At 46.8% G+C, this 25,451-nt stretch overlaps 1 protein-coding gene across 3 annotated transcripts in view; it reads right to left on the bottom strand.

Moving 5' to 3' along the window:
* Window positions 1–361: 361 nt before the first annotated feature.
* LOC115130075 (protein Daple-like) overlaps window positions 362–25,451 on the bottom strand; it is a 37,622-nt gene continuing 12,532 nt past the window's right edge. For 2 of the 3 annotated variants that reach the window (XM_029660845.2, XM_065019853.1), the window contains exons 11-28: window positions 24,411–24,557; window positions 24,094–24,286; window positions 23,785–23,915; window positions 23,512–23,583; window positions 9,163–9,888; window positions 8,548–8,727; window positions 8,081–8,421; window positions 7,759–7,918; window positions 7,338–7,673; window positions 6,347–6,508; window positions 5,942–6,219; window positions 5,348–5,491; window positions 3,337–3,523; window positions 2,943–3,088; window positions 1,729–1,833; window positions 1,333–1,490; window positions 813–1,142; window positions 362–523 (exon numbers count right to left, since the gene is read on the bottom strand). In XM_029660845.2, the coding sequence (XP_029516705.2) occupies window positions 450–523; window positions 813–1,142; window positions 1,333–1,490; window positions 1,729–1,833; window positions 2,943–3,088; window positions 3,337–3,523; window positions 5,348–5,491; window positions 5,942–6,219; window positions 6,347–6,508; window positions 7,338–7,673; window positions 7,759–7,918; window positions 8,081–8,421; window positions 8,548–8,727; window positions 9,163–9,888; window positions 23,512–23,583; window positions 23,785–23,915; window positions 24,094–24,286; window positions 24,411–24,557 (3,870 nt within the window). In that variant the 3' untranslated portion in view covers window positions 362–449. The remainder of the gene's footprint in view (window positions 524–812; window positions 1,143–1,332; window positions 1,491–1,728; window positions 1,834–2,942; window positions 3,089–3,336; window positions 3,524–5,347; window positions 5,492–5,941; window positions 6,220–6,346; window positions 6,509–7,337; window positions 7,674–7,758; window positions 7,919–8,080; window positions 8,422–8,547; window positions 8,728–9,162; window positions 9,889–23,511; window positions 23,584–23,784; window positions 23,916–24,093; window positions 24,287–24,410; window positions 24,558–25,451) is intronic. The other variant, XM_065019854.1, reaches the window with a different exon arrangement.

Below are 25,451 nucleotides of genomic sequence, written 5' to 3'. Positions count from 1 at the left end.
TGTCAGTCTTCTCTCCCCTTAATCCCTCCACCCCCCACCCTCCCCAGCTGAAATGCTGAGGTGTTGCTTCCTTGGTGTGGGATGCAGGGAACCAGAGAGGCCCTACAGTCGTGATGGACCTACAGGCCATGTTTCTCATTTCAAAGATTCTCCCGCATCTGATCTGTATTGGTGTCTAACTAGCTCTACACTGACACCTGTTGGCCACAGAGAAGAAACTGCTGCTTATCACCCCAGAAGAACAGTGGCATCTCTTCAATGACAAATACAGTACTAGCTGGTAGAAAAACATTTTGTTTACAGTCTATGGAATCGGAAATACTGTATTTTCTGGCACATTTTACAAAAATCAGACAAAACATTTGAATTTGACACTTTTTTAATTTGAGTCCCTATCTGGATTTAGATCAGATCTGTATGCAGAGGTTGGATGTGTGCAAAGGATCATGTTACGGTTTATCCTTACTGGACTGACAGCAGGGGTCTGAGTTGAGATGTCCTTCAATGTTGTCCCCACTCACGGCTAAAACCAAACACACACAGAGGTCCTGTCAAAAACCAGTCACTTCACTTCAATTTGTCAGGGTTGGTCAGGGACATCAGTGCCAGCTCATGTCTAACCCCTCCCTCCGTCCTCCCTCCACCTCTCCCCTATAGTCCACACCTGCATGTTCACCTCTCCCCCCCACTCCTTTCTCTGATCCCTCCTTACCTCTCTTCCCATTTCCATCTACTACCTCCCTCCCTTGTTATCCCTTCTCACCTCTCCCTCCCCTGTTTCCCCCCACTCCCTCCCTCTTCATCCATCTCACCTTTATCCTCCTCACCTCTTCCTCCCTCCTCCATCACATTTTCCTGGCTGTTGTTGGCTGAGGTCATGGGTGTGGTTTTGGGTGTGTCTGTAGGGCTGCTCTGCCCTTCCCAGATCACGCTATCTGCAGATTGGAGACGCTGGAGGGGTGAAGTCTTCTGGTCTCCGGGACTGAAGGACTGGGAGCCCAGCTTTCGATGGGAGCCCAGCTTTCGACGGCCCCCCAAACCTGAACGCAGCGGCAGCCCACACAGCCCTCCCGCCTGGTCAGAGTCACCCAGAGAGGTGGCATGTCGCAGGGGGGAGGGGGAGACGGGGGCACTGCGGGGGTCTGGAGGAGAGAAGAAAGAGAACAGATGGGAACGATGTAACGGAGATAGAATAGAGGGGACAGTGAGGGAGAGAAAGAGACGTATGAGTAGTAGTATCAGTACAAATGACTCATGTAGGGATTCGTGTATAATAGTGTCTGTGGTCTCTCACGAGTTGTTGTTCTGTCTGTCTGTCTTGTATAGTCTCACCAGAACCAGCAGCAGTCTGTGTGTCTGGTGGGTAGTCTGCACTGTCAGCCAGGTTCTCTATACTGCCAGCAGCATAGAACAGAGCACGTCCCTCTCTCCCTCCTCCTCCTTTAGGCTTAATCAGCTTCTTCATCCTGTCTGCTATCCAGTTGGACTTCCTACAGAGATGGGGGAGGAAAGAAAGGAAGGAGACATAGTGAAGGAGATCAAGATCAATAAGAAGTGAGGGAGATGGAGAGAGTGGGTGGAGGGGATTACGACAAAAAGAGGGATTTGGCCTTGATCTGTGTCTGCATCCAAACGAATTGCAGGAGTCCAGAGGAAACGCTGGAACCTCTCTCGACAAGTCCACCTGTCCATGACTGTGTGTGTGTGCGTGTGCGTGTGTGTCTTTACTTGGCCTTGATGGGTGTAGGCATGCCGGGGTCCAGGACTCTGTACTGATCCATGATCTTCTCCACCAGCTTCTGTTTCTCTCTACGCAGTTCACCCATCTTCTCCCTGGAGAGAGAGAGGAGAGGAGAAAGAAGAGAGATGAGAAGTTAGGCGAAAATATAATCATATTTACATTTGTGTGTGTGTACTGACTGGTACTCTCTCTGGTGTGTGTGTGTACTGACTGGTACTCTCTCTGGTGTGTGTGTGTGTACTGACTGGTACTCTCTCTGGTGTGTGTGTGTGTACTGACTGGTACTCTCTGCTGTGTGTGTGTGTACTGACTGGTATTCTCTCTGCTGTGAGTGTGTGTGTGTGTACTGACTGGTATTCTCTCTGCTGTGAGTGTGTGTGTGTGTACTGACTGGTATTCTCTCTGCTGTGAGTGTGTGTGTGTGTACTGACTGGTACTCTCTCTGCTGTGTGTGTGTGTGTGTGTGTACTGACTGGTATTCTCTCTGCTGTGTGTGTGTGTGTGTGTGTGTGTGTGTGTGTGTACTGACTGGTATTCTCTCTGCTGTGAGTGTGTGTGTGTGTGTACTGACTGGTATTCTCTCTGCTGTGAGTGTGTGTGTGTGTACTGACTGGTACTCTCTCTGCTGTGTGTGTGTGTACTGACTGGTATTCTCTCTGCTGTGTGTGTGTGTGTGTGTGTGTGTGTGTGTGTACTGACTGGTACTCTCTCTGCTGTGTGTGTGTGTGTGTGTGTGTGTGGTGTGTGTGTGTGTGTGTGTGTACTGACTGGTATTCTCTCTGCTGTGAGTGTGTGTGTGTGTACTGACTGGTATTCTCTCTGCTGTGTGTGTGTGTGTGTGTGTGTGTACTGACTGGTATTCTCTCTGCTGTGTGTGTGTGTGTGTGTGTACTGACTGGTATTCTCTCTGTGTGTGTGTGTGTGTGTGTGTGTGTGTGTGTGTACTGACTGGTATTCTCTCTGCTGTGTGTGTGTGTGTGTGTGTACTGACTGGTATTCTCTCTGCTGTGTGTGTGTGTGTGTGTGTGTGTGTGTGTGTGTGTGTGTGTGTGTGTGTGTGTGTGTGTGTGTGTACTGACTGGTATGCTCTCTGCTGTGTGTGTGTGTGTGTACTGACTGGTATTCTCTCTGCTGTGTGTGTGTGTGTGTGTGTGTGTGTACTGACTGGTATTCTCTCTGCTGTGTGTGTGTGTGTACTGACTGGTATTCTCTCTGCTGTGAGTGGTGCTGGTCCTTGCGCTCCAGGCTCTGCTCCATCAGGTCTCTGTTGTGATTGGTCAGACTCTGGTTCTGCTCCAACAGGTGACGGTTCTCCTCCTCCATGTTCCCCTTCAGCTGGGTCAGCAGCTATACACAGGTTTCAGAATTATTTATAGTAAACAAGGTAAGGTGTGTGTGTGGTCTAACTTAAATATACTTTTGTGTTCCAAAAGTCATCACAAGGATAGTAAAACAAGGACAATTTGACAATGTGGACATTTCGCCGGTCCCTAAAAGCAACAATGCTATTTTGTGCTCAGGGTTTAGGGTACAATTAGGGTTAGGGTTAGTTTTAGGGTTAGGGGAAATAAAATAAAAACTCCCTTCCTCCTGACCTGGTACTGGTTGGTGAGGCGGTCAGTGCAGAGCTCCAGTCTCTGGTTGTTCTCCCTCAGAGAGTTGATCTCTCCCTCCAGCCTGGTCCTCTCCAGCTGGGCAGCACTCAGCTCACCCCGCAGCATCGAGCCCTGAGCCAGCAGCTCACTCTGTACCCGAGCTGACTCCCTCTGCACGCCATGCAGCCTGGGAGAACAGAACAACACAACCAGATAGGATCAGATCAGACAGACCGACAGACAGAGACAGAAAACCAAGGAATTACTTGACAAAATAAGACAGTGATACAGCAACTCAGGCTATTTGTCAGTTATACAACCAACTGCTTGGTGTCGGACTGAATAGATCAGGAATGAACTGAATAGATCAGGGATGACATGAATAGAACAGGGACAAACTGAATAGAATAAGGACAAATAGAATAGATCAGGGATGAAATTAATAGAACAAGGACAAACTGAATAGATCAGGAATTAACTGAATAGATCAGGGACGAACTGAATAGATCAGGGATGACATGAATAGAACAGGGACAAACTGAATAGAATAAGGACAAATAGAATAGATCAGGGATGAAATTAATAGAACAAGGACAAACTGAATAGATCAGGAATTAACTGAATAAATAGATCAGGGACGAACTGAATAGATCAGCAATTAACTGAATAGATAATGGATGAACTGAATAGATCAGGGATGAAATTAAATGAATAGAACAAGGACAAACTGAATAGATCAGGGATGAACTGAATAGATCAGAAATTAACTGAATAGATCAGGAATTAACTGAATAGATCAGGGACTAACTAAATAGATCAGGAATGAACTGAATAGATCGGGGATGAACTGAATAGATCAGGGATGAACTGAATAGAACAAGAACAAACTGAATAGATCAGGGATGAACTGAATAGATCAGAAATTAACTGAATAGATCAGAAATTAACTGAATAGATCAGGAATTAACTGAATAGATCAGGGACTAACTAAATAGATCAGGAATGAACTGAATAGATCGGGGATGAACTGAATAGATCAGGGATGAACTGAATAGAACAAGAACAAACTGAATAGATCAGGGATGAACTGAATAGATCAGAAATTAACTGAATAGATCAGGAATTAACTGAATAGATCAGGGACTAACTAAATAGATCAGTAATTAACTGAATAGATCAGGGATGAACTAAATAGATCAGGAATTAACTGAATAGATCAGGGATGAAATTAAATGAATAGAACAAGGACAAACTGAATAGATCAGGAATGAACTGAATAAATCAGGAATGAACTGAATAGATCGGGGATGAACTGAATAGATATGGGATGAACTGAATAGATATGGGATGAACTGAATAGAACAAGGACAAACTGAATAGATCAGGAATTAACTGAATAGATCAGGAATTAACTAAATAGATCGGGAATTAACTGAATAGATCAGGGATGAACTGAATAGATCAGGGATGAACTGAATAGAACAAGGATGAACTGAATAGATCAGGAAAGAACTGAATAGATCAGGGACTAACTAAATAGATCAGGAATTAACTGAATAGATCAGGGATGAACTAAATGGATCAGGGATGAACTGAATAGATCAGGAATTAACTGAATAGATCAGGGATGAACTAAATAGATCAGGAATGAACTGAATAGATCAGGGATGAACTGAATAGATCAGGAATTAACTGAATAGATCAGGGATGAACTAAATAGATCAGGAATTAACTGAATAGATCAGGGACTAACTAAATAGATCAGGAATTAACTGAATAGATCAGGGATGAACTAAATGGATCAGGGATGAACTGAATAGATCAGGAATTAACTGAATAGATCAGGGATGAACTAAATAGATCAGGAATGAACTGAATAGATCAGGGATGAACTGAATAGATCAGGAATGAACTGAATAGAACAAGAAGTTATATTACATGAAACAAGTTGAAGAGAATAAGTGATGACGGAGCAGTTAGTTGTTTGACTGAGAGGGTGTTCTTTTTTTACCTCTCATAATCCTCTTTCAGTCTCTCTAGTTCTCTTTCTCTCTCCGCTTTCTTCTGCACCTCTCCCTCCATCTTCTCTCTTTCCATCTTCATCTCTGTTTCTTTCTCCTCCAGATGGGATTTGAGGCCCAGGAGCTCCTGATACCTGGAGAACATGAAGGAGTTATGAACATTGCTATGACTTATACTTTAACACTCATTAAGGTGTCATGACTAATTTCATAAACGTTATTTTATCAGGGGTTTTCTCACAAGTCAGTTTACAGTGTATTCAAAGGTATATGAAATTACAATCAGACTGGTTTCATAAAGTTAACGATGCCTTATGTATACTTCTTTACATAAAGTGTTACTTTGTGTTCACTACCTTCCCTCCGGCTCCCTACCTTCCCTCCGGCTCCCTACCTTCCCTCCCGCTCCCTACCTTCCCTCCGGCTCCCTACCTTCCCTCCGGCTCCCCACCTTCCCTCCGGCTCCCCACCTTCCCTCCGGCTCCCCACCTTCCCTCCGGCTCCCCACCTTCCCTCCGGCTCCCCACCTTCCCTCCGGCTCCCCACCTTCCCTCCGGCTCCCTACCTTCCCTCCGGCTCCCTACCTTCCCTCCAGCTCCCTGTACTGTGTCTCCAGGTTACGGTTGTTGCTCCTCAGGTCAGAGTGTCTATCCAGCAGCTCCTCTAGCTCCACCTCCTGCCTCTGCTGCAACATTGTCATTCGCTCCTGGTCCCTCCTCAGCCCCTCCGTCCTGGCCAATGACTCCTCATGCTCCCTGGCCCACACCTTAGACTCCGCCTCCAGAGCAGCACACCTGGCTTCGCTCTCGCTGCACCTCGCCAACACTGCTGCATGCTGGAAGCTCAGGGCCGCCTGGTCCACCTGGGAGAGGGGAGGGGGGGTGTTGGAAACCAAACACTGTGACTCTTGACAGTACTACAGTCTGAAGTGGCGAGAGGTAACAGTTTCAGTATAATAACTATTTAAAACAATAGTAGCTGTATGATACCTGTAGCTGAGTGTTGAGTGTCTGCAGCTTGGTGCAGGTCTCCTGCAGGCTGATGGAGTGATGATGCAGGGTGTCTATCTGCTCCCTCAGGTGGCTACTGGCTGACTGGGACTGAGACAGCTGGCATAGCAACACCTCCCGCTCCGCGCCCACCGCTGCATTCTGAGGGGGAGGTGAGAAAGAGATGATTTGACTAGAGAATGTTGACAATCACATGACTAGTTGTCACAGCATATCTCAGCAGATTAGAATATGTCAGGTGAACACACACAGACACACACCTCCCTCTCCTAACCCACCGCTACATTCTGAGAGGTGAACACACACAGACACACACCTCCCTCTCCTAACCCACCGCTACCTTCTGAGAGGTGAACACACACAGACACACACCTCCCTCTCCTAACCCACCGCTACATTCTGAGAGGTGAACACACACAGACACACACCTCCCTCTCCTAACCCACCGCTGCCTTCTGAGAGGTGAACACACAGACACACACCTCCCTCTCCTAACCCACCGCTACCTTCTGAGAGGTGAACACACACAGACACACACCTCCCTCTCCTAACCCACCGCTACCTTCTGAGAGGTGAACACACACAGACACACACCTCCCTCTCCTAACCCACCGCTGCCTTCTGAGAGGTGAACACACACAGACACACACCTCCCTCTCCTAACCCACAGCTGCCTTCTGAGAGGTGAACACACACAGACACACACCTCCCTCTCCTAACCCACCGCTGCATTCTGAGAGGTGAACACACACAGACACACGTCTCCCTCTCCTAACCCACCGCTACATTCTGAGAGGGAGGTGAGTTGATTACAAATATGTGATGAGGGTATAAGCCGAATATTCTTCCTAGAGAGGTACACTGGGGGACAGGGTACGGTCCACTGTAGCTAGCTTCTGTTATCTAGGACATATGATATGGCACAGCAAATATTTTAAAAATCTAATAATAACGAAAGGTGAACACACACCTCTCTCTCCAGGTCTATCAGTCGTTCACTCAGAGACCAGTCCGTCTTCTCTACTCCAGCTTTTGGGGTCGTAGGGAGGTCGTGGCCCTCCTTTGATTGGGCATCTTTAGCCTCTGGGTGCTCTAATGTGAGTGTGTCTGAGGATGTAGCCTGCTGTGTGTTAGCAGGGCTTTCTGGTGGGATATTAGCAGGGACGGCATCTCTCTCCCGCTTCTCTGAAAGAAGAATGTCAGCGGTAACTGTCTTCAGTTCCGCCTCTGCCCTCTCCAACTCCTGCTTCAGCCGTGCAGCCTCATTGGACAGTTTTTGAGACTGCACCTTCTCATTGGCTAGCTCCTGTGGGAAAAGGAGAGGATGAAAACTTGTTTCTAGGCTCAAGGCACACACACACATACACACACACACACACACATACACACACCTGAGTCAGAGATCTGATTTTATCCTGGGCTTCTGTGTTCAGCTCTTTAAGCTCCTGGCTCTCCTTCTCCAGACCCTGTAGCCGAGTACCGAGCTCCTGCTCCAGGTGCTGTAGTTGAGCACAGAGCTCCTTGGATTGAGACAGCTCCTGACACACATGCCTACAGAGACAGAGAGATCAACTAGGTCAGACCCATAATATGGTAATAGTACAGAAACACACTGTATGTACATGGAGGGGACTGTTCTGCTACCTCTATTTTAAATGAATTGTGTGTGTGTGTGTGTGAGCACGCACGCAGCTTCAGGTGTTTGTGTATCACCTGTGCTCTGTCTCCAGACTGCAGGCCCTCTGGTTGCTGTGTTCCAGGGCTGATGCTGTACTCTGTAGCTGCTGCCTCAGCCTGACCGCCTCCCTCTCCCTCTGCCTCTGCTCCTTTCGTTGGCTGTCCAGCTCGCCCTGGCACGCCTCCTTCTCCTGCTCCAATCGCAAGGCCTCCAGCAGAGCCTGGTCCCGCCCCCGGGTCAGAGACTCCACCTCTAGTGCTACCTCGCGAAGCTCCGCCTCTAGCTCCTCCTCATTGCGCCGTGAGGATTCCAGACTCCTCCCCTGGCGCTCTAGCTCCGCCCTCAGAGCTTGAGTCGTCAGCTCCAATTGGTCACCCTGTCAAACAAGGTAGCGTTCAGGATCACAGTATTCAGTGACATTGTGTAATCTAGTCCTGATCTTTCTGTTGGTAGTAATGTGTGTGTTTTGCAGTGCATAGTGTGTGTATTGCAGCAGTGGCACCTTGCGTTGGGCAGTGCGTAGGGTGTCCACAGAGCTACGGAGGGTCTCTCTCTCTCTCTCCAGCGTGGCTCGCTCCCCCTCCAGAGTAGCGATGACCGAGGCCTGCATCCGCTGCAGCTCAGCCTGGCTCCGCAGACGACATAGCTCCTCCTCCATCTCCAGGCGCTCCCCCTGTAGCACCTAACACACACCAGAGAGGAATGATGTGGAAGGGACAGAGGGACGGACCATCTGACAGACAGACTACAGTAAGGAGGACTAGGAAGACTATGGTACTCAATGGAAGACTATGGTACTCTATGGAAGACTATGGTACTCTATGGAAGACTATGGTACTCTATGGAAGACTATGGTACTCTATGGAAGACTATGGTACTCTATGAAAGACTATGGTACTCTATGGAAGACTATGGTACTCTATAGAAGACTATGGTACTCTATGGAAGACTATGGTACTCTATGGAAGACTATGGTACTCTATGGAAGACTATGGATGGATGGATAAGGGATTGAGTAACTGTCTATGACAGCTGCAATGTGAAGGAAGAAAGCCCTATGAGTCTGGTACATGAAACTACTGGCAGAGTAATGATTTTTTCGTGATTGGTTCCATACCTCTATCTGTCTCCTAGCCTCCGCCAGGCTCTCTGAAGCCTTCCTCAATCTCTGGCCCTCGGCCTCCAGTAGCACCAGTCTCTGCTCAGCCTCCCAGGCTTTCCTGCTCTGCTCCCCCAGCTTGGAGCGCAGGTCCTGGGCTACAGACACCTGCTTGTCAGCCTCCTCCAGGGCCTGCTGGAGCTCAGAGGCCAGGCGCTCCACTTCAGGCCCAGGGAACACACACACGTCTTTTTCACTGAGTTCCACTGTCTTTTCTTTGTCTTCTCTCTCCTTTGTTTTTGGTAGTTTCTCTTCTTCAGTGGCTGGGCTGGGGTCTTGTATCTCTTTCCGGTCAATATCTGCCTTCCCAAGATCTTCTTCCTTCTCATTTGTAACATGTTTTATCTCTCTCTCTATCTTCTCACATTCTGCTTCTTCTTCTCTCTTTTTGGGTTTCATCACCTGATCCTCTGCTTCCACCTCTCTCTCTTCAGGATGGAGCAGCTCTGCCCCAACTCCAGCTTCTCTTTGGGTTCTAATGATGTTGGCTCCCCTTTCACTGTCCAACCCTCTCCGGGCAGTACCCTCCCCTTCTCCTCTTGAGGACTCAGAACCTTGGACTCCCCTCTCCTCCTTCTCTCCCCTCTCCTCCTTCTCTCCTTCTTCCTCAATACTTTGACGCTTTGTCAACAGCAGTTCCAGGCTCTTTTTCAAAGTGGCATTTTCATTCTTGACATTCTGAAACTGAGAGTGGAGAGGAAGGTAGACAATGACAAGAACAGTTAATGTGTCAGACGACACAGTGAGGTCACATCTAGATTACATGTCGGACGACAGTGAGGTCACATCTAGATACATGTCGGACGACAGTGAGGTCACATCTAGATACATGTCAGACGACAGTGAGATCACATCTAGATACATGTCAGACGACAGTGAGGTCACATCTAGATACATGTCGGACGACAGTGAGGTCACATCTAGATACATGTCAGACGACAGTGAAGTCACATCTAGATACATGTCAGACGACACAGTGAGGTCACATCTAGATACATGTCAGACGACACAGTGAGGTCACATCTAGATACATGTCAGACGACACAGTGAGGTCACATCTAGATACATGTCAGACGACAGTGAGGTCACATCTAGATACATGTCAGACGACACAGTGAGGTCACATCTAGAAACATGTCAGACGACACAGTGAGGTCACATCTAGATACATGTCAGACGACACAGTGAGGTCACATCTAGATACATGTCAGACGACACAGTGAGGTCACATCTAGATACATGTCAGACGACACAGTGAGATCACATCTAGATACATGTCAGACGGCACGGTGAGATCACATCTAGATACATGTCGGACGACGGTGAGGTCACATCTAGATACATGTCAGACGGCACGGTGAGATCACATCTAGATACATGTCAGACGACAGTGAGGTCACATCTAGATACATGTCGGACGACAGTGAGGTCACATCTAGATACATGTCAGACGACAGTGAGGTCACATCTAGATACATGACACAGTGAGGTCACATCTAGATACATGTCAGACGACACAGTGAGGTCACATCTAGATACATGTCAGACGACACAGTGAGGTCACATCTAGATACATGTCAGACGACACAGTGAGGTCACATCTAGAAACATGTCAGACGACACAGTGAGGTCACATCTAGAAACATGTCAGACGACACAGTGAGGTCACATCTAGATACATGTCAGACGACACAGTGAGATCACATCTAGATACATGTCAGACGACACAGTGAGGTCACATCTAGATACATGTCAGACGACACAGTGAGATCACATCTAGATACATGTCGGACGACGGTGAGGTCACATCTAGATACATGTCAGACGGCACGGTGAGATCACATCTAGATACATGTCAGACGACAGTGAGGTCACATCTAGATACATGTCAGACGACAGTGAGGTCACATCTAGATACATGTCAGACGACAGTGAGGTCACATCTAGATACATGTCAGACGACAGTGAGGTCACATCTAGATACATGTCAGACGACAGTGAGGTCACATCTAGATACATGTCAGACGACAGTGAGGTCACATCTAGATACATGTCAGACGACAGTGAGGTCACATCTAGATACATGTCAGACGACAGTGAGGTCACATCTAGATACATGTCAGATGACACAGTGAGGTCACATCTAGATACATGTCGGACGACAGTGAGGTCACATCTAGATACATGTCGGACGACAGTGAGGTCACATCTAGATACATGTCAGACGACACAGTGAGGTCACATCTAGATACATGTCAGACGACACAGTGAGGTCACATCTAGATACATGTCAGACGACACAGTGAGGTCACATCTAGATACATGTCAGACGACACAGTGAGGTCACATCTAGAAACATGTCAGACGACACAGTGAGGTCACATCTAGAAACATGTCAGACGACACAGTGAGGTCACATCTAGATACATGTCAGACGACACAGTGAGATCACATCTAGATACATGTCAGACGACACAGTGAGGTCACATCTAGATACATGTCAGACGACACAGTGAGATCACATCTAGATACATGTCAGACGGCACGGTGAGATCACATCTAGATACATGTCAGACGACAGTGAGGTCACATCTAGATACATGTCAGACGACAGTGAGGTCACATCTAGATACATGTCAGACGACAGTGAGGTCACATCTAGATACATGTCAGACGACAGTGAGGTCACATCTAGATACATGTCAGACGACAGTGAGGTCACATCTAGATACATGTCAGATGACACAGTGAGGTCACATCTAGATACATGTCGGACGACAGTGAGGTCACATCTAGATACATGTCGGACGACAGTGAGGTCACATCTAGATACATGTCGGACGACAGTGAGGTCACATCTAGATACATGTCAGACGACACAGTGAGGTCACATCTAGATACATGTCAGACGACAGTGAGGTCACATCTAGATACATGTCAGACGACAGTGAGGTCACATCTAGATACATGTCAGACGACAGTGAGGTCACATCTAGATACATGTCAGACGACAGTGAGGTCACATCTAGATACATGTCAGACGGCACAGTGAGGTCACATCTAGAAACATGTCAGACGACACAGTGAGGTCACATCTAGATACATGTCAGACGACACAGTGAGATCACATCTAGATACATGTCAGACGACACAGTGAGGTCACATCTAGATACATGTCAGACGACACAGTGAGATCACATCTAGATACATGTCAGACGGCACGGTGAGATCACATCTAGATACATGTCGGACGACGGTGAGGTCACATCTAGATACATGTCAGACGACAGTGAGGTCACATCTAGATACATGTCAGACGACAGTGAGGTCACATCTAGATACATGTCAGATGACACAGTGAGGTCACATCTAGATACATGTCGGACGACAGTGAGGTCACATCTAGATACATGTCGGACGACAGTGAGGTCACATCTAGATACATGTCAGACGACACAGTGAGGTCACATCTAGATACATGTCAGACGACACAGTGAGGTCACATCTAGATACATGTCAGACGACACAGTGAGGTCACATCTAGATACATGTCAGACGACACAGTGAGGTCACATCTAGATACATGTCAGACGACAGTGAGGTCACATCTAGATACATGTCAGACGACAGTGAGGTCACATCTAGATACATGTCAGACGACAGTGAGGTCACATCTAGATACATGTCAGACGACAGTGAGGTCACATCTAGAAACATGTCAGACGACACAGTGAGGTCACATCTAGAAACATGTCAGACGACACAGTGAGGTCACATCTAGATACATGTCAGACGACACAGTGAGATCACATCTAGATACATGTCAGACGACACAGTGAGGTCACATCTAGATACATGTCAGACGACACAGTGAGATCACATCTAGATACATGTCAGACGGCACGGTGAGATCACATCTAGATACATGTCGGACGACGGTGAGGTCACATCTAGATACATGTCAGACGGCACGGTGAGATCACATCTAGATACATGTCAGACGACAGTGAGGTCACATCTAGATACATGTCAGACGACAGTGAGGTCACATCTAGATACATGTCAGACGACAGTGAGGTCACATCTAGATACATGTCAGACGACAGTGAGGTCACATCTAGATACATGTCAGACGACAGTGAGGTCACATCTAGATACATGTCAGACGACAGTGAGGTCACATCTAGATACATGTCAGATGACACAGTGAGGTCACATCTAGATACATGTCAGACGACAGTGAGGTCACATCTAGATACATGTCGGACGACAGTGAGGTCACATCTAGATACATGTCAGACGACACAGTGAGGTCACATCTAGATACATGTCAGACGACACAGTGAGGTCACATCTAGATACATGTCAGACGACACAGTGAGGTCACATCTAGATACATGTCAGACGACACAGTGAGGTCACATCTAGATACATGTCAGACGACAGTGAGGTCACATCTAGATACATGTCAGACGACAGTGAGGTCACATCTAGATACATGTCAGAGACAGTGAGGTCACATCTAGATACATGTCAGACGTCACAGTGAGGTCACATCTAGATACATGTCAGACGACACAGTGAGATCACATCTAGATACATGTCAGACGACAGTGAGGTCACATCTAGATACATGTCAGACGGCACAGTGAGATCACATCTAGATACACAGTGAGTACATGGACGACAGTGAGGTCACATCTAGATACATGTCAGACGACACAGTGAGGTCACATCTAGATACATGTCAGACGACAGTGAGATCACATCTAGATACATGTCAGACGACAGTGAGGTCACATCTAGATACATGTCGGACGACAGTGAGGTCACATCTAGATACATGTCGGACGACAGTGAGGTCACATCTAGATACATGTCGGACGACAGTGAGATCACATCTAGATACATGTCAGACGACAGTGAGGTCACATCTAGATACATGTCAGACGACACAGTGAGGTCACATCTAGATACATGTCAGACGACACAGTGAGGTCACATCTAGATACATGTCAGACGACACAGTGAGGTCACATCTAGATACATGTCAGACGACACAGTGAGGTCACATCTAGAAACATGTCAGACGACACAGTGAGGTCACATCTAGAAACATGTCAGACGACACAGTGAGGTCACATCTAGATACATGTCAGACGACACAGTGAGATCACATCTAGATACATGTCAGACGACACAGTGAGATCACATCTAGATACATGTCAGATCGACACAGTGAGATCACATCTAGATACATGTCAGACGGCACGGTGAGATCACATCTAGATACATGTCGGACGACGGTGAGGTCACATCTAGATACATGTCAGACGGCACGGTGAGATCACATCTAGATACATGTCAGACGACAGTGAGGTCACATCTAGATACATGTCAGACGACAGTGAGGTCACATCTAGATACATGTCAGACGACAGTGAGGTCACATCTAGATACATGTCAGACGACAGTGAGGTCACATCTAGATACATGTCAGACGACAGTGAGGTCACATCTAGATACATGTCAGACGACAGTGAGGTCACATCTAGATACATGTCAGATGACACAGTGAGGTCACATCTAGATACATGTCGGACGACAGTGAGGTCACATCTAGATACATGTCAGACGACACAGTGAGGTCACATCTAGATACATGTCAGACGACACAGTGAGGTCACATCTAGATACATGTCAGACGACACAGTGAGGTCACATCTAGATACATGTCAGACGACACAGTGAGGTCACATCTAGATACATGTCAGACGACACAGTGAGGTCACATCTAGATACATGTCAGACGACACAGTGAGGTCACATCTAGATACATGTCAGACGACAGTGAGGTCACATCTAGATAGATACATGTCAGATACATGTCAGACGACAGTGAGGTCACATCTAGATACATGTCAGACGGCACGGTGAGATCACATCTAGATACATGTCGGACGACAGTGAGGTCACATCTAGATACATGTCAGACGACACAGTGAGGTCACATCTAGATACATGTCAGACGACAGTGAGATCACATCTAGATACATGTCAGACGACAGTGAGGTCACATCTAGATACATGTCAGACGACAGTGAGGTCACATCTAGATACATGTCAGACGACACAGTGAGGTCACATCTAGATACATGTCAGACGACACAGTGAGGTCACATCTAGATACATGTCAGACGACACAGTGAGGTCACATCTAGATACATGTCAGACGACACAGTGAGGTCACATCTAGAAACATGTCAGACAGTGAGGTCACATCTAGATACAGTGAGGTCACATCTAGATACATGTCAGACGACACAGTGAGGTCACATCTAGATACATGTCAGACGACACAGTGAGATCACATCTAGATACATGTCAGACGACACAGTGAGGTCACATCTAGATACATGTCAGACGACACAGTGAGGTCACATCTAGATACATGTCAGACGGCACGGTGAGATCACATCTAGATACATGTCAGACGACAGTGAGGTCACATCTAGATACATGTCAGACGACACAGTGAGGTCACATCTAGATACATGTCAGACGACAGTGAGGTCACATCTAGATACATGTCAGACGACAGTGAGGTCACATCTAGATACATGTCAGACGCACACAGTGAGGTCACATCTAGATACATGTCAGACGACAGTGAGGTCACATCTAGATACATGTCAGACAGTGAGATCACATCTAGATACAGTGAGAGTCACATCTAGATACATGTCAGACGACAGTGAGATCTAGATACATGTCAGACAGTGAGATCACATCTAGATACATGTCAGACGACAGTGAGGTCACATCTAGATACATGTCAGACGACAGTGAGGTCACATCTAGATACATGTCAGACGACACAGTGAGGTCACATCTAGATACATGTCAGACGACACAGTGAGGTCACATCTAGATACATGTCAGACGACACAGTGAGGTCACATCTAGATACATGTCAGGATCTAGACATGTCAGACACAGTGAGTGAGTGAGGTCACATCTAGATACATGTCAGACGACACAGTGAGGTCACATCTAGATACATGTCAGACGCACAGTGAGGTCACATCTAGATACATGTCAGACACAGTGAGGTCACATCTAGATACATGTCAGAGACGACAGTGAGGTCACATCTAGATACATGTCAGACGACAGTGAGGTCACATCTAGATACATGTCAGACGATACACAGTGAGGTCACATCTAGATACATGTCGGTGAGATCACATCTAGATACATGTCGGACGACAGTGAGGTCACATCTAGATACATGTCGGACGACAGTGAGGTCACATCTAGATACATGTCAGACGGCACGGTGAGATCACATCTAGATACATGTCAGACGACAGTGAGGTCACATCTAGATACATGTCAGACGGCACGGTGAGATCACATCTAGATACATGTCGGACGACAGTGAGGTCACATCTAGATACATGTCAGATGAGGTCACATGTGAGGTCACATCTAGATACATGTCAGACGACAGTGAGGTCACATCTAGATACATGTCAGACGACACAGTGAGGTCACATCTAGATACATGTCAGACGACAGTGAGATCACATCTAGATACATGTCAGACGACAGTGAGGTCACATCTAGATACATGTCAGACGACAGTGAGGTCACATCTAGATACATGTCAGACGACACAGTGAGGTCACATCTAGATACATGTCGGACGACGGTGAGGTCACATCTAGATACATGTCGGACGACAGTGAGGTCACATCTAGATACATGTCAGACACAGTGAGATCACATCTAGATACATGTCAGACGACACAGTGAGGTCACATCTAGAGGTCAGGTCACATCTAGATACATGTACAGTGAGGTCACATCTAGATACATGTCAGACGCACAGTGAGGTCACATCTAGATACATGTCAGACGACACAGTGAGGTCACATCTAGATACATGTCAGACGACACAGTGAGGTCACATCTAGATACATGTACAGTGAGGTCACATCTAGATACATGTCAGTGAGATCTAGAAACATGTCAGACAGTGAGGTCACATCTAGATACATGTGTCAGATCACACTAGATACATGACACAGTGAGATCACATCTAGATACATGTCAGACGACACAGTGAGGATCACATCTAGATACATGTCAGACGACACAGTGAGATCACATCTAGATACATGTCGGACGACAGTGAGGTCACATCATGTCAGACGGCACAGTGAGGTCACATCTAGATACATGTGAGAGGTCACATCTAGATACATGTCAGACGGCACGGTGAGATCACATCTAGATACATGTCAGACGACAGTGAGGTCACATCTAGATACATGTCAGACGGCACGGTGAGATCACATCTAGATACATGTCGGACGACAGTGAGGTCACATCTAGATACATGTCAGACGACACAGTGAGGTCACATCTAGATACATGTCAGACGACAGTGAGATCACATCTAGATACATGTCAGACGACAGTGAGGTCACATCTAGATACATGTCAGACGACAGTGAGGTCACATCTAGATACATGTCAGACGACACAGTGAGGTCACATCTAGATACATGTCAGACGGTGAGATCACTAGGTGAGGTCACATCTAGATACATGTCGGACGACAGTGAGGTCACATCTAGATACATGTCAGACGACACAGTGAGATCACATCTAGATACATGTCAGACGACGGTGAGATCACATCTAGATACATGTCAGACGACACAGTGAGGTCACATCTAGATACATGTCAGACGACGGTGAGGTCACATCTAGATACATGTCAGACGACGGTGAGATCACATCTAGATACATGTCAGACGACACAGTGAGATCACATCTAGATACATGTCAGACGACACAGTGAGGTCACATCTAGATACATGTCGGACGACAGTGAGGTCACATCTAGATACATGTCGGACGACAGTGAGGTCACATCTAGATACATGTCAGACGACAGTGAGGTCACATCTAGATACATGTCAGACGACACAGTGAGGTCACATCTAGATACATGTCAGACGACACAGTGAGGTCACATCTAGATACATGTCAGACGACACAGTGAGGTCACATCTAGATACATGTCAGACGACACAGTGAGGTCACATCTAGAAACATGTCAGACGACACAGTGAGGTCACATCTAGAAACATGTCAGACGACACAGTGAGGTCACATCTAGAAACATGTCAGACGACACAGTGAGGTCACATCTAGATACATGTCAGACGACACAGTGAGATCACATCTAGATACATGTCAGACGACACAGTGAGATCACATCTAGATACATGTCAGACGACACAGTGAGATCACATCTAGATACATGTCAGATACATGTCAGACGCACGGTGAGATCACATCTAGATACATGTCGGACGACGGTGAGGTCACATCTAGATACATGTCAGACGGCACGGTGAGATCACATCTAGATACATGTCAGACGACAGTGAGGTCACATCTAGATACATGTCAGACGACAGTGAGGTCACATCTAGATACATGTCAGACGACAGTGAGGTCACATCTAGATACATGTCAGACGACAGTGAGGTCACATCTAGATACATGTCAGACGACAGTGAGGTCACATCTAGATACATGTCAGATGACACAGTGAGGTCACATCTAGATACATGTCAGACGACAGTGAGGTCACATCTAGATACATGTCAGACGACAGTGAGGTCACATCTAGATACATGTCAGACGACAGTGAGGTCACATCTAGATACATGTCAGACGACAGTGAGGTCACATCTAGATACATGTCAGACGACAGTGAGGTCACATCTAGATACATGTCAGATGACACAGTGAGGTCACATCTAGATACATGTCGGACGACAGTGAGGTCACATCTAGATACATGTCGGACGACAGTGAGGTCACATCTAGATACATGTCAGACGACACAGTGAGGTCACATCTAGATACATGTCAGACGACACAGTGAGGTCACATCTAGATACATGTCAGACGACACAGTGAGGTCACATCTAGATACATGTCAGACGACACAGTGAGGTCACATCTAGATACATGTCAGACGACACAGTGAGGTCACATCTAGATACATGTCAGACGACAGTGAGGTCACATCTAGATACATGTCAGACGACAGTGAGGTCACATCTAGATACATGTCAGACGACAGTGAGGTCACATCTAGATACATGTCAGACGACAGTGAGGTCACATCTAGATACATGTCAGACGACAGTGAGGTCACATCTAGATACATGTCAGACGACAGTGAGGTCACATCTAGATACATGTCAGACGACAGTGAGGTCACATCTAGATACATGTCAGACGACAGTGAGGTCACATCTAGATACATGTCAGACGACAGTGAGGTCACATCTAGATACATGTCAGACGACAGTGAGGTCACATCTAGATACATGTCAGACGGCACGGTGAGATCACATCTAGATACATGTCAGACGACAGTGAGGTCACATCTAGATACATGTCAGACGGCACGGTGAGATCACATCTAGATACATGTCAGACGACACAGTGAGGTCACATCTAGAAACATGTCAGACGACACAGTGAGGTCACATCTAGATACATGTCAGACGACACAGTGAGATCACATCTAGATACATGTCAGACGACACAGTGAGGTCACATCTAGATACATGTCAGACGACACAGTGAGATCACATCTAGATACATGTCAGACGGCACGGTGAGATCACATCTAGATACATGTCAGACGGCACAGTGAGGTCACATCTAGATACATGTCAGACGACACGGTGAGGTCACATCTAGATACATGTCAGACGACAGTGAGGTCACATCTAGATACATGTCAGACGACAGTGAGGTCACATCTAGATACATGTCAGACGACAGTGAGGTCACATCTAGATACATGTCAGACGACAGTGAGGTCACATCTAGATACATGTCAGACGACAGTGAGGTCACATCTAGATACATGTCAGATGACACAGTGAGGTCACATCTAGATACATGTCAGACGTCAGACACAGTGAGGTCACATCTAGATACATGTCGGATCTAGATACATGTCAGACGACAGTGAGGTCACATCTAGATACATGTCAGACGACACAGTGAGGTCACATCTAGATACATGTCAGACGACACAGTGAGGTCACATCTAGATACATGTCAGACGACACAGTGAGGTCACATCTAGATACATGTCAGACGACACAGTGAGATCACATCTAGATACATGTCAGACGACACAGTGAGGTCACATCTAGATACATGTCAGACGACACGGTGAGGTCACATCTAGATACATGTCTAGACAGACGACAGTGAGATCACATCTAGATACATGTCAGACGACACAGTGAGGTCACATCTAGATACATGTCAGACGACACAGTGAGGTCACATCTAGATACATGTCAGACGACAGTGAGATCACATCTAGATACATGTCAGACGACAGTGAGGTCACATCTAGATACATGTCAGACGATACACAGTGAGGTCACATCTAGATACATGTCAGACGCACAGTGAGGTCACATCTAGATACATGTCAGACGACAGTGAGGTCACATCTAGACAGTGAGGTCACATCTAGATACATGTCAGATCACAGTGAGATCACATCTAGATACATGTCAGACAGTGAGGTCACATCTAGATACATGTCAGACGACAGTGAGGTCACATCTAGATACATGTCAGACGGCACGGTGAGATCACATCTAGATACATGTCGGACGACAGTGAGGTCACATCTAGATACATGTCAGACGACAGTGAGGTCACATCTAGATACATGTCAGACGACAGTGAGGTCACATCTAGATACATGTCAGACGACAGTGAGGTCACATCTAGATACATGTCAGACGTCACACAGTGTCAGACGACAGTGAGGTCACAGACGGCACGGTGAGATCACATCTAGATACATGTCGGACGACAGTGAGGTCACATCTAGATACATGTCAGACGACACAGTGAGGTCACATCTAGATACATGTCAGACGACAGTGAGATCACATCTAGATACATGTCAGACGACAGTGAGGTCACATCTAGATACATGTCAGACGACAGTGAGGTCACATCTAGATACATGTCGGACGACGGTGAGGTCACATCTAGATACATGTCGGACGACAGTGAGGTCACATCTAGATACATGTCAGACGACACAGTGAGATCACATCTAGATACATGTCAGACGACACAGTGAGATCACATCTAGATACATGTCAGACGACACAGTGAGGTCACATCTAGATACATGTCGGACGACGGTGAGGTCACATCTAGATACATGTCGGACGACAGTGAGGTCACATCTAGATACATGTCAGACGACACAGTGAGATCACATCTAGATACATGTCAGACGACGGTGAGATCACATCTAGATACATGTCAGACGACACAGTGAGGTCACATCTAGATACATGTCAGACGATGGTGAGATCACATCTAGATACATGTCAGACGACACAGTGAGATCACATCTAGATACATGTCAGACGACACAGTGAGATCACATCTAGATACATGTCAGACGACACAGTGAGATCACATCTAGATACATGTCAGACGACACAGTGAGATCACATCTAGATACATGTCAGACGACACAGTGAGGTCACATCTAGATACATGTCAGACGACACAGTGAGATCACATCTAGATACATGTCAGACGACACAGTGAGGTCACATCTAGATACATGTCAGACGACGGTGAGGTCACATCTAGATACATGTCAGACGACACAGTGAGATCACATCTAGATACATGTCAGACGACACAGTGAGGTCACATCTAGATACATGTCAGACGACGGTGAGATCACATCTAGATACATGTCAGACGACGGTGAGATCACATCTAGATACATGTCAGACGACAGTGAGGTCACATCTAGATACATGTCAGACGACAGTGAGGTCACATCTAGATACATGTCAGACGACAGTGAGGTCACATCTAGATACATGTCAGACGGCACGGTGAGATCACATCTAGATACATGTCAGACGACAGTGAGGTCACATCTAGATACATGTCAGACGACACAGTGAGATCACATCTAGATACAGTGCCTTCGGAAAGTATTCAGACCCCTTGACTTTTTCCACATTTTGTTACATTACAGCCTTATTCTAAAATGGATTGAATACTTTTCCCCCTCATACATCTACACACAATACCCAATAATGACAAAGAAAAAACTGGTGTTTTGATATTTTTGCAAATGTATTAAAAATTAAAAACTGAAAGTAGAATAGAAGTATTAAGACCCTTTACTCAGTGCTTTGTTGAAGCACCTTTGGTAGTGATTGCAGCCTTGAGTCTCCTTGGGTATGATGCCAGAAATGTTCGAATGGGTTCAAGTCCAGGCTTTGGCTGGGCCACTCAAGGACATTCAGGGACTTGTCCCGAAGCCACTACTGAGTTGTCTTGGCTGAGTGCTTAGGGTCGTTGTCCTGTTGGAAGGTGAACCTTCGCCCCAGTCTGAAGTCCTGAGCGCTCTGGAGCAGGTTTCATTAAGGATCTCTCTGTACTTTGCTCCGTTCATCTTTCCCTCGATCCTGACTAGTCTCCCAGTCCCTGCCGCTGAAAAACATCCCCACAGCATAATGCTACCACCACCATGCTTCACTGGTGCCAGGTTTCCTCCAGATGTTGATTCTTGTTTCTCATGGTCTGACAGGCTGACTACATCGCTCGCGTCGCCTGCACCTGCACTCGTGTCGCAAAATAAATTTAGAAATCTATGTTATTCAATTATTGCACCCACACTGCTCGCGCCCGCCAACAAGCGTCTGCGTTGCCAAGGGGTAAAATAGAAGTCAGTTCTATTTCTGACAAAGATCGCGCTGCATGTCCTGCCTCTCCCATCTCCAATCAAGATGTATAAACCTCTCAAGGATGATCAATGGAAACAGGATGCACCTGAGCTCAATTTCGAGTCTCGTAGCAAAGGGTCTGAATACTTATGTAAATAAGGTATTTCTGTTTTTGTTTTTTTGCAAACATTTCTAAAAACCTGTTTTCACTTTGTCATTATGGGGTTTTGTGTGTAGATTGATGAGGACATTTAAAATATATATATATATATTTTAGAATAAGGCTGTAACAGAATGTGGCAAAAGTGAAGGGGTCTGAATACTTTCTGAATGCACTGTAAACGTCACTAACGGTTTAGTGACCCACATGATGAATAGCGTTCTCTTAGGCCTAAATACTTTTGTTAGCCTCCTAATGCCTAGGCTTTAGCTCAGAGGGTTAACACAGTCGGTCACATCAGCTCACCTCTCTTAGCGTATTCTGATGTTCTGCATCCAGACAGGCCAGCTCCTCCCTCACCTCCGGCAAATCAGCTTGCTGCAAAATATAGCAGACAGTTGGATCCTCCAATAGCAGTGCCCTTAGCCTGGACACTAATACAAGTACTTGGCAAGCCACAAGGCTCCCTGTGTAGAGTCTTCTTTTTTACTGTTCCTTGCTACTGTTGCCTTTGTCTGCCCCCTGGAGGTTTAACCTAGACTCAATCCATTTTGATAGATCGACTCTCGTGACCCTTACCCTCTGACCCCTGAACTCCTGTTCGGACTGCAGGTCCTCCAGGCGTCTCCTCAGCTCAGCGTTCTCATTCTCAGCTCCCAGAAGCCTCAGTGACGATGCCTCGCCCACCTCCACACTCAGAGGCTTCAGATCTGAGAGAGAGAGAATGAGAGGGAGTGGAGAGGGAGGGATATATATTTCATTGCTTTGGCAACAGTGGTACCATTCATGCCATTAAAGCTTATTTGAATTTGAATTAGAGAGGAGGGGTCGTTCAAAATAATCCAATTTAACTGAAAAGACACACAACAGACAGGCAGACTGACTGACCAATCTCTTCTCTTAGCTCCACTCTTAGCCCAGCCTCCTCATCAGACTCCACCTCCAATTGGTGGAAATGTGGAGCCGCTGTCATCGTGCCTGTATTGTTGTTGTTATGTCTAAGCTCCTGTCTAAGCTCCGCCTCCAGGCCCATATTCATCTCTAACAGCTCATCGACCCTCTGCCTCTCAGTATCCCGCTCCTACACACACACAGACACCAACAAATTAGGGGAAATATCTACGTGAGCCCGGCCAGCAGATACCAAATGTCTTACTTGTGATTCAGAAACACATTACCACACACACATTACCATCATTACCTACCCCCTCCAGGTCTATGAGTCTTCGTCGCAGCAGTAGATTGTCTCTCTCCAGCTCACGTAGGCTCGAGCAGCGTTGTCGTGTGTCCGCCAGCTGCTCCTCCAGCAGGACCCGGGTCTCCTGCAGTGCCACACACAGCTGCTGCTGCTCCTATGGGGGGCGCCATACAGAGATGGGACAGAGACGGGGACAGGGGATAGAGACAGAGAGAGAGAAAGAGTCAGGGACAGGGGATAGAGAGAGAGAAAGAGTCAGAGACAGGGGATAGAGACAGAGAGAGATGGGGACAGGGGATAGAGACAGAGAAAGAGTCAGAGACGGGGGATAGAGACAGAGAAAGAGTCAGAGACAGGGGATAGAGACAGAGAGAGATGGGGACAGGGGATAGAGACAGAGAAAGAGTCAGAGACAGGGGATAGAGACAGAGAAAGAGTCAGAGACAGGGGATAGAGACAGAGAAAGAGTCAGAGACAGGGGATAGAGACAGAGAGAGATGGGGACAGGGGATAGAGACAGAGAAAGAGTCAGAGACAGGGGATAGAGACAGAGAGAGAGAAAGAGTCAGGGACAGGGGATAGAGACAGAGAGAGAGAAAGAGTCAGGGACAGGGGATAGAGACAGAGAGAGAGAAAGAGTCAGAGACAGGGGATAGAGACAGAGAGAGATGGGGACAGGGGATAGAGACAGAGAAAGAGTCAGAGACAGGGACAGGGGATAGAGACAGGGAGAGAGAAAGAGTCAGAGACAGGGACAGGGGATAGAGACAGGGAGAGAGAAAGAGTCAGAGACAGGGACAGGGGATAGAGACAGAGAAAGAGTCAGAGACAGGGACAGGGAATAGAAACAGAGAGAGAGAAAGAGTCAGCGACAGGGACAGGGGATAGAGACAGAGAGAGAGAAAGAGTCAGAGACAGGGACAGGGGATAGAGACAGAGAGAGAGAAAGAGTCAAAGACAGGGACAGGGGATAGAGACAGAGAAAGAGTCAGAGACAGGGGATAGAGACAGAGAGAGAGAGAAAGAGTCAGAGACAGGGACAGGGGAT

This window comes from Oncorhynchus nerka, linkage group LG6 (assembly GCF_034236695.1).
Source record: "Oncorhynchus nerka isolate Pitt River linkage group LG6, Oner_Uvic_2.0, whole genome shotgun sequence".
NCBI classification, from domain to species: Eukaryota; Metazoa; Chordata; class Actinopteri; order Salmoniformes; family Salmonidae; genus Oncorhynchus; species Oncorhynchus nerka.
The sequence above is the reverse complement of the archived record's forward strand: the minus strand, read 5'-3'. Positions and strand labels throughout refer to the sequence as shown.